At 41.8% G+C, this 9,255-nt stretch overlaps 1 protein-coding gene across 2 annotated transcripts in view; it reads right to left on the bottom strand.

The window, feature by feature from the left end:
• Positions 1–4,563: 4,563 nt before the first annotated feature.
• LOC134628132 (transcription factor SOX-13-like) overlaps positions 4,564–9,255 on the bottom strand; it is a 45,979-nt gene continuing 41,287 nt past the window's right edge. For both annotated transcript variants that reach the window (XM_063474816.1, XM_063474817.1), the window contains exons 12-14: positions 8,560–8,730; positions 6,304–6,520; positions 4,564–4,881 (exon numbers count right to left, since the gene is read on the bottom strand). In XM_063474816.1, the coding sequence (XP_063330886.1) occupies positions 4,596–4,881; positions 6,304–6,520; positions 8,560–8,730 (674 nt within the window). In that variant the 3' untranslated portion in view covers positions 4,564–4,595. The remainder of the gene's footprint in view (positions 4,882–6,303; positions 6,521–8,559; positions 8,731–9,255) is intronic.

Below are 9,255 nucleotides of genomic sequence, written 5' to 3'. Positions count from 1 at the left end.
CATTGTGAAAAGAAAATCTTTTTTGAAAATATAAAGCGCCTTGAGGCAACTGATGTTGGGATTTGGTGCTGTATAAATAAAACTGAATTGAATTGAAGACTTGAGACGTCTGAAGGATCTTGCAGGAATAGTGATGCTGTTTTCCAACATACTGAACAGTAGACACTGATTTCATAGCTGTTGGTGTCTGGATGAATGTCAGGCATGCAGGCTGACTGAACACTGAGGCTGGAACTCATGAGTGAGCATTGACACTGGCAAGAAAGAGACAGACACAGCAACAGGAAAATCAGAGGAAACAATGTGAGAGCCCAAAAGGGGCTTTCTTGTGTTCTCAGCAAGCGCAGTTGATAACAAGCTGCAACTGTATTTAGCTGGCAGCCACACTGGTCCTGTCCAGCAGATGGCGACACTGGCACACTAAAGGAGCAGTCACCACCGAACATTAATTATTGGCTTCAACTGTTATAATTTTCTATAAATTGGCATTTATGTTGACTTTCACGTGGTTATACTGGAATCCATCAGAATATGATGGAGCTGGTTAAAGGGGTACAAGTTTGGGAATTTGTATTAATTCAGTAAATGTCCTCTCAAAGATAATAAAAACAAACAAACAAAAAATCATGCCAGTCTGTTTCTGTGTGTGTATATGTCCACCTACACACAGACTGGAGCAAGCAGGAGTCTACTAAAATATGACAGCCACTCATCCTGACCTTCGCTTACTCAGAACCCCAGAAATACATGTGATAACTTTTGATTGGTTGAAATTTCTTTCAGACAGACTAAGAGCAAAATGTTTCTGAAGAAGTGTGATATAGCTGTGACCCTGTCACTGTTTCACCACTGCTCCTTCTTTGGAGTACTTTTGATAGATACGGACCACTGCAGACCGGGAATTCACTAACAGATGTGATGATGATGAGATAAGCAGTGTAAATCCCAGAACCCCAACAATCAGACGAGCTTTCTATCTATACACACACACACACACACACACACACACACACACACACACACACACACACACACACATACATATGTTTAAAAAAGTCACACCAGACACAATTAACACAAGCAATTTTAATATCTTTTGAAAAAAACAACAACAAAAAAGCACAAAACTGTGAAAACATAGAGAAATGTACACCTTTAAATTACACAAGCTCTTATAAACAAAATAAAGTCTCTTTCTATATTTACATCAGCAGGGGTTAACGACAGGTGACTCCTCATCACGTCTCACTAAAATAGGATAAACATTTTAAACATGTCATTGATATCCATCTCTGTACACAAAAGCCAGCATCCTTACAACGAGCCCCAACCCCAAGGAGGTCTGCCACTTTGATTTGTCAACTTTGCAGTCAGCCAATGAAGGATTGAGCCAGTCACACAAACTTTATGTTCAGTCAACAGGGTCACTGAGTGATGAGAACAAAGGCACCAAAATTATCCTTGGGTCTAAAAGTGTTAGCCTGAGCTTTTTAGAGGATAACACAACATGCCAGGAAGTAGCAAGTCTATTTCAAGCTTTAGTTTATTCAGTGGATCAAAGAATAGAGCTGCTACATTTGTGACGCATTCTATTCTACGCATCTATTAAAAAATCATTTACTAACCTTTACTACTGCTACTTAAAAAGTAAAGGGTTTAAGGTATTTAAAAAAAAGACAGATTTGTCTTCACTATATTTGATTCTGTTGATTTAGGAATAGAGGGAGTATGCAAAGCTGCTACTGTTAGCATATTTCTCCAAAAGCAAGTCAGTCCACATGCTTTCACATTAAAAGACCCAGATTACTAGCATTACAAAGGAAATAAGTTTGGGGTGTGGCCACACTGACTGACACGAAGCTGTAGTTGATGGCTGCTTAGGAACGCTACTTAATTCGAGCCACCATGTTTGTTTCTTTTATCCTTTTAACTTAAGTATAAAACAAATGGTATACCATAGATGTGATCTATGGTAAAGCCTGACATATGGAAGTCTGTCCTTCCATTTTGGTGAGTGTTCTAGTATTTTTTTGTCTTCTGCACGAATTGGCATTGTTTGGGGGGGGGGCTAAAAAAACCTAATTGGCAGTGTTAAGCAGTCTGTTACACCTGTACATATTTGTAACTTGCTAGCCAAGCTTGCCAGCATTAGCTAATTACTAATTTAAAAAAATAACATGGCATCAATCACAAGTGCAAAACAAATGGGTAAAGTCCCAGTCCATCTTTTACATGCAGGCTAACTGCAAAAAACCTAGTTTTGCTTTTTCAGCATGTTAAACTTGTTAAAGAATACACACTAGTAAGTGCTTATGAGGAGTAAATGTTACTAAGGACGCAGGGATGATTATGGTGTCTTGAGTTCTCATTGCTAATCGACCTTCCTTCTGCTTTGGGTAATATTATATATAAATTTTTATAGTTAAACATTTGTTCCCATCATAAGGAAATGGGGGTTTTGTACCAATAAACAACAGCTCTCTCTCCAATCTGAGGCACAGGCTGTGTCCAAAACCACTCCCTAATTACTCTATACTGCACTCTCAGTTTACGTCATACACACTCACACACACATATGTGTATGAGTGTGTGTTAAATTGCATTGCACTACTCAACAATGCAAAATGAAGGTCAGTTGTCCAAAAACCTGCTGCTGACTGCTGTGTATAACAGATCTAAGGCAGGAGAGAAGCAGTGATTAGGGACACAGCCTCACAGTTTTGGGGATGATCTGCCTCTCTGTTACAGGAACAGGAACGTAAAAGACGATGAAAGGAAATACTTTAGCCTTTTTAGATGAAATTGACAAACATTTTTAAAGATAAAAAAAAGCATAGTGATAATAATGATAATAATAATAATAAAAACATATTGTATGTGAATATCTTCTCCAGTGCTGCGAGAGGCTGCATCTCAGAAGAAAAACACAGCAGACATTTGGATACACAGATACGAGGTGTTCAACACGACATCCAGTAAACATGCAAAGAAGCAAACAGAGGTATAAAAAAATAGGCTAGGCTGAAGTTAACCCACCATGCTGTGGAGAGGGCACTGATGGACACACGATGACAGCAGCATGGCTCAAACTAACAGTGAGATGTGGGAGGATGATGGTGAGGTTTCAATGTTGATTAATTGTATGTTACTTTTGGGCAACAAGGCCTGTCCGACCAGAAAAAGACATTTGAAAAAAGCACATCCTGAACTACACTGAATGAAGTCCTGCTTTATCAGCTCAAAGCTAGCTTTGCCTTTGGCTGCTGCTACATAAATCTATACACGTAAAAGACTGTCGTATATATATTTATATATGGCATGTTACTATTCTGGGACGCCCTTCCACTCCATACATAGAAAGCCAGAAATGGGAGGGCCCTGTGCACAACAGAGCGGCAGATATGACAATGGATTAGTTCAGATTCAGTATATAAGGAGAATCCTGTTGAAAGGTGAGTTGCAAAGTGACTTGCAGATCTGCAACAACTGCCAATTGGATGTGTAGAAAGGCTGATAGCTCAGATCGAACATGGATCATGCAAATTTTGGGAGAAGGTTTGTTGAGATAAACCTTTCATGCTAACTCTCCAACTGGTGCAAATGCAGAATAAGAGTGTACCAAACACAATCTGTGCTTTTTGTCGTTAGCTAGACTAAGCAAAGTCAGAGAAAGAGAGTTAGTACTCTCAACGCTCACTGCACAGACTCAGGGAAGGTAGCAGCAGCGTCTGTTGGCCAGATGATTGAATCTCTCCCCCTGACATGTTAATACTGCTGCTGCCCTACCTGCTGTTTCAGCCTCCTGCAGGCTTTGTAGAGCTGTTTAAAGCCTGAGTTACAAACGCACACACATTTAAGTGGCAGTGTGCATATAGGATATATTTTTTTCCGTCTTGAACCATCCTATGGCCTGAGGCAACTGTTACTGAATATGACCATTATTTTTTAATCTAGTAAAGCACACAGTACCAAAACTGCTGAAATGCACCTTTAATCACCCAATTATTTTATCCCTCCAGTTTGATTTGTGGTGTAACTTAAATATGATGTGTGGCAACAGTAGTAATAACCACTCTTCTCCAGCAGGTGGCAAAGCTGACATACTGAACCCCAGAGCGGCTGTTCCTCAGCTGTCTGACAGGAGGAAACAGGTACTCTGCTGAACTTTTAATCAATCTGCTTTAATTCCAGTCCCTGTGGGGGCATTTTGTTTGACATAAGTCAACATGGGGAGAAAACAAGAAGCCGAAGGGATTAAACGATAAACCTTCAAAAATATAACGCCAAAGTTTTGACACAAAGCATGTGATGACATGATACGTGTAAAGGGAAATGATAAAAGCTTGCCTTTATGCGTTTGTGTAGGCGAGGTTTTACTGGAGAATAGGCTAATTTACAACGGGGTGAGTATGACGTTTCCTTTTTTATTCCCCCATTCACACACTCCCTCACCATTTCTTTAGTTCATCCTCCATTCCTCCTCTCTGACTGCCATTCATCAAAGAGCAACCCGCCCACCTCAGCTACCCTCCCCTCTCGTCCTATCCCTCATCTTTAATTTTCGTTTTCCTGGGTCCTCTCCCAGTTGCCTTTTTTTAGTCCGTAAGGAGCACCAGTTCCCCCTCACTCCTCTCTCCCCCATCACTTTCCTCTCCTTCGCTGTATGGCGGTCGCTCCCTCTCGCGTTCCCTCTCTCTCTCCCTAGGCAGAGAGGTGGGCGTGGCCTGTCCCTCAGCTCTGCGAGGAACAGGCGGGACTTGCGGCAGGTAATGCTCCAGTAGCGCGGGGTGAAAAGGCATGGTAGCGACAGAGACCGAGCTGCTACCCCCCGGGTACTGGCCATCGCTGTGGGGGTAATGGATCTGCTGTGGCTCCGTTTGACTGCAAAGACAGGAAGTGACACGTATATTCAGATATTCTGAGGCATTTATTGTCAATGAAAAAGCTAATCAAAGGCTTTAAAATGCTGATGTTGACACAGTATCCCTTAGGAAACGGTGGCTACTGGTGTTAGTGGCAGGTCTCTAGTCCTGTCTGAATGGGGCTTGGCAATCAATTAGATAGTGATTGGCAGCAACCATTCACCAACCAGCTAAACATCAAAAAATAGAGTGTTTAATTTTTTAGCTAAAGCTAGATATTTTTGCTAATCCCCCTCTAAACCAAATATGTTTAGTGTTGTTTAGCTAAGAGTTAGCTTAGCTTTGGTTTTTTAGGTAGTGCTAAGCAGGCAGCATATATAAACACAGATTACAATATCATGAGAGCTGTAACACCAGAGTGTAAAATAATACGTATATTTTAAAACTGGTCTTTAAATTTTCACGTCTGTGCTGTTTGTATGCGTGTGTATGTTTTGCTGCCATGGCAGCTGATCTGTTTCGACATCACAAGCGCTGATTGGGTGACGCGTCTGTAGTCACGCTTCATGGCGGTAAGTTGTTTTTTATAATCTATGTTTTAATAAACCACCTTTAATGGTTTGACAAATACCAGATCATTGTTTTGGATCATCTCCGAGCGGGCAAGGCTCCCGGAGTGCTCCCGTTCGGCCATGGCGAATACTTGTCAACAGATCCTAAACCGGCAACCGAGTCTAAGGGTAAGTGCTCGAACAAGTCTGATCCGCAGCAACTCCACCTCTCCGTTTACAGGAGTTAAGGGATCTGTTGCTGGTATCTTGGTGCGTGACACCGCAGAGCAGCTTTAAAGGTCCTGTTGGAGCCCAGGCCTCAACAGGTTAGAGCTGTTTTAACGCTACAATGGTAAAACCCAATGGCACATTAGGCCGGTGCTAATATTGTTCTCCTTCATAAGTATACGAGCCAGTCAGTCTGTCAGTGTCTTCAATATGAAAGAAACAGGATTGAAGCTTTAGGCCAGTGTGACACCCTGATATTGATGTTTTGTTTCTATAAAGAGCCTGATAGAGGGTACATGTGGTAAAGCAAAGACAAACAAGAGTGAAACAGAAAAGCACTCCAAAACAACCACTGTTAACATTTCCAGCCTCCAACTCCTCCAGCTTAACTAGAAGGAGTTAGAGGGACCAATAGAGAGGGATTCTATTCATTGTCGAGGACACAGTGAACAGCCCAGCTGCAGTTTCAGTACTCCACTTTTGTTTGTGTCTTCAAGAATAAAGGAGGATAAAAAGGGGGGGGGGGCTTTGAGAGCTGCAAGCATTGTCTCCAGTGTGTGGAGGTGCAGCACTAACTCTTGTCAGGGGATTGAATTGTCAGTGTTTTTCTGCCAGGGACAAATTCTTTCGCAAGTTGTTTCTCAAAGCCGCTCAGACTCTACCTGTGCCCGTAGGTCCCTCTCTGTTCCTGCCGGCGGCTCTTCATCATGGCCTTGTACTCGCCCACCCGCAGCCGTCGTCCCTCCACTATGCAGGTCCGTTTGGGTCGGGGTTTGTATTTGTAGTCGGGGTAGCGCTCCAGATGCTGCCTGCTCAGCCTCGCCTGCTCTTCGTAGTAAGGCTGCTTCTCCTGGTTAGACATGGCTTTCCACCGCGAGCCTACAGACAAAGACGCACCAACACAAAGGAGTGAGTTCATGTTCTCCAGCAGCAGAAGCTGTCATGGCTCGCCATGTTTCATTTCTTGTGGGGTTTTTGAAGCATTTGTCCCGTGTTTTATGTGCTACTCTGCCTGCATCTACATGTTGTCTTACTTTGGTAATTATCTGTCCTTGCACACCTTTTGTTATTTTACTTCCTTTTTGTCTCCCCTCCTTTGCCCTCATTGTCCCACCTGTTCCCAATTAGATCCCTGTTTATTTATCCCGTCTCTCCTTCAGTCTTTTTGTCACTCTTTCAGTTTTTCCATCTGTTTACTCTCCTGGATTCCCGTTTCTCGATTAACCCAACCTTGGAGTTTTTTTCCCCCTCATTGTTCTCTGCTGTAAGTTTAAGTAAGCTGCTGAAAGCTTGCCCTTTTGTTTGGTATCCTGTTTGCATTGTCCTGCATTCGGATCCTCCTTTTGTTAATCCATTAACAGTATGGTTATGCAAGAGAGGAAGCTTAAAATGTTCGTCGGGCCTACGTGGTTTCATTTTTGTTCTCACTCATTCAGATTTCGATGAAAAGTTTCAAGCAGATTTTATTCGTTATTTATGTCCCTTTAAACTCACATAAACATTCACTTATCTTAGATGCTAGCTGTTTTCTATTTGAGTCTTCCCAAGGACGCTGCTACGGTGTTAACATCAAAATATAACCAAAAAGAGGCTGCAGTAGCCCTCCTGGATATTAGCAAAAATATCTCTTAATTATGAGGCTTAGTTATCGGGGGTTTTACAGTCCTACCTAAATACAGCAATTTTCTTTTTTGGTTCGTCACAGCGGGGGACATTCGTGCCACTATTTTTAAGTCTTTCTTAAGAAGAAAAAGTAAAATTGGCGAAAGATTCGGGCCGTTAATTCTGGTACCTCTGCAGTCTAATTCATCACTGGTGATGAGCCCAACACGAACATCAGACAACCAGAATGTGTCATTTTTGCCTTTATTACTTTATTCTCCCAATAATTGGCAATAAGGTGAAAAAGAAATTTACTCTAACTGACACGTTCACATTTTTGGGCCATCACCCAAAATAAAGGGTTAGTCTATGCTGATGACCTAGACTCAGACGTCATACACGTGCTCCTTTACATTTTGGAAAGTTTCTTTATCACTGCATTTACTGGTAACTCTCAAAGGATTACCTCAAGACTGAAGAAAACCTAAAAAGCTGCTGATTCCCCGGCAAGTTTCAAAGAATCTCGTCTTTCCTTTCTAACCATTCTTTCACTTCATTTCTAAAAATATGCGTTTGTGTTCAGACTTGACTTAGTCATGCCCCTAATTTTTAACACTGAAAGTTCCCGTTAAAATACTCTGAGTCTCTCTTTACAGAGAACATAAATCAAATTGTAGTGAATGGAGACTGCACTGATGCTGCCCACAAAAAGATCCACACATCTAAATCTCATGATATGCAAAGCCTCATTTCTTCGTGTTTTCTTTCCCCTTTCATTTTTAACTAACTATCTTGATCACGCTCTCTCACATTCACTGATCTGACTGGTTAAAGCTAGCTCATAGTACATGGTGATAGGCAGAATTACCTATTAGCTTTCCATATGGTTCTGTGCCACAAACTACCTGATGCTTCTATAAAGGTTATTCAAAAGCAAACACTTTGAAATAATTCAAGGTCAAAAAGCAACATGTTTAGGGTTGTGGTCAAAACTATGTTTTTTGCATTGAAAGATAAGTATTAGGCAAGTAATCAGTACTATGTATTTAAGCAAATTAGTGGTTTACATGTGTGTCTGTGTGAAAGATAGGAGATAGACACACAAACTCTCTACAATACAAAGGAATGTAAATGTTTGTTTGAGGGAAAGGGATTCATGCCCGTGTGTGTGTGTGTGTGTGTGTGTGTGTGTGTGTGTGTGTGTGTGTGTGTGTGTGTGTGGTTGAAGAAGCAGGTGGGTCTTTACTGCCTCACATGTGCCAGGCAGGGTCTCAGAATAGAGACATAAACCCACCCCTAACCAGTGCTGCTCTCACCCAGGATCTTGCTGATGGAGGAGTTGTGCATGTCGGGGAAAGCTTGCAGGATCCTCCTGCGCTCGTCCTTGGCCCACACCATAAAGGCATTCATGGGTCTCTTTATGTGGCCTGAGGAGGGAGGCGGCCGTGCCTCAGCGTAGCCGCCTGGGACCGAAACGTTCAGGGTACCTACAGTAAATAAGGGCTGGCTTTTAAATATGTTACAAATATATAGAGGAATAGCTATTTGTTTCTTGCTGTAAGTGGTGCATGTCTGAATATTAACCTTTTTTTCTTGCAACATATTCTGATGGCACATTAATAAAGCATGTTTGGAAGAAAACATTTCTGCTGATTGTGCTATTTCCCAGAAACAAACAACATTAAACAGGCTCTCCTGATTTAGCCAAGTGGTTGCTTTACTGAGACCAACATCTGAGTGACAGTAATGCCTTTGATTAGCATTTTTCCAATATGGAAGTAAGCTAATATTAGCTTGCATACGTGAGCTTTCCTGGTTGCTGCTAGGCAATGCAGATGAGCATTTAGCTAGCTAGATTTTGACAGTGGCGCTTAGGGGAGCGATAAATGAGGTAATTTAATGGGCAGTATTGCAGACTATTAGCTTGGACAAAAGGAAGCCGAAATTCAAGTTAAAGTCACACTAGGTAATTAGCACCTTTTAGTGCTAAAATTAAAGTTAGCGCTTGCTGT

Source organism: Pelmatolapia mariae, linkage group LG5 (genome assembly GCF_036321145.2).
Source record: "Pelmatolapia mariae isolate MD_Pm_ZW linkage group LG5, Pm_UMD_F_2, whole genome shotgun sequence".
In the NCBI taxonomy this organism is placed as follows: Eukaryota; Metazoa; Chordata; class Actinopteri; order Cichliformes; family Cichlidae; genus Pelmatolapia; species Pelmatolapia mariae.
Note: the sequence above shows the minus strand (reverse complement) of the source record. Positions and strands in the feature narration are given on the sequence as shown.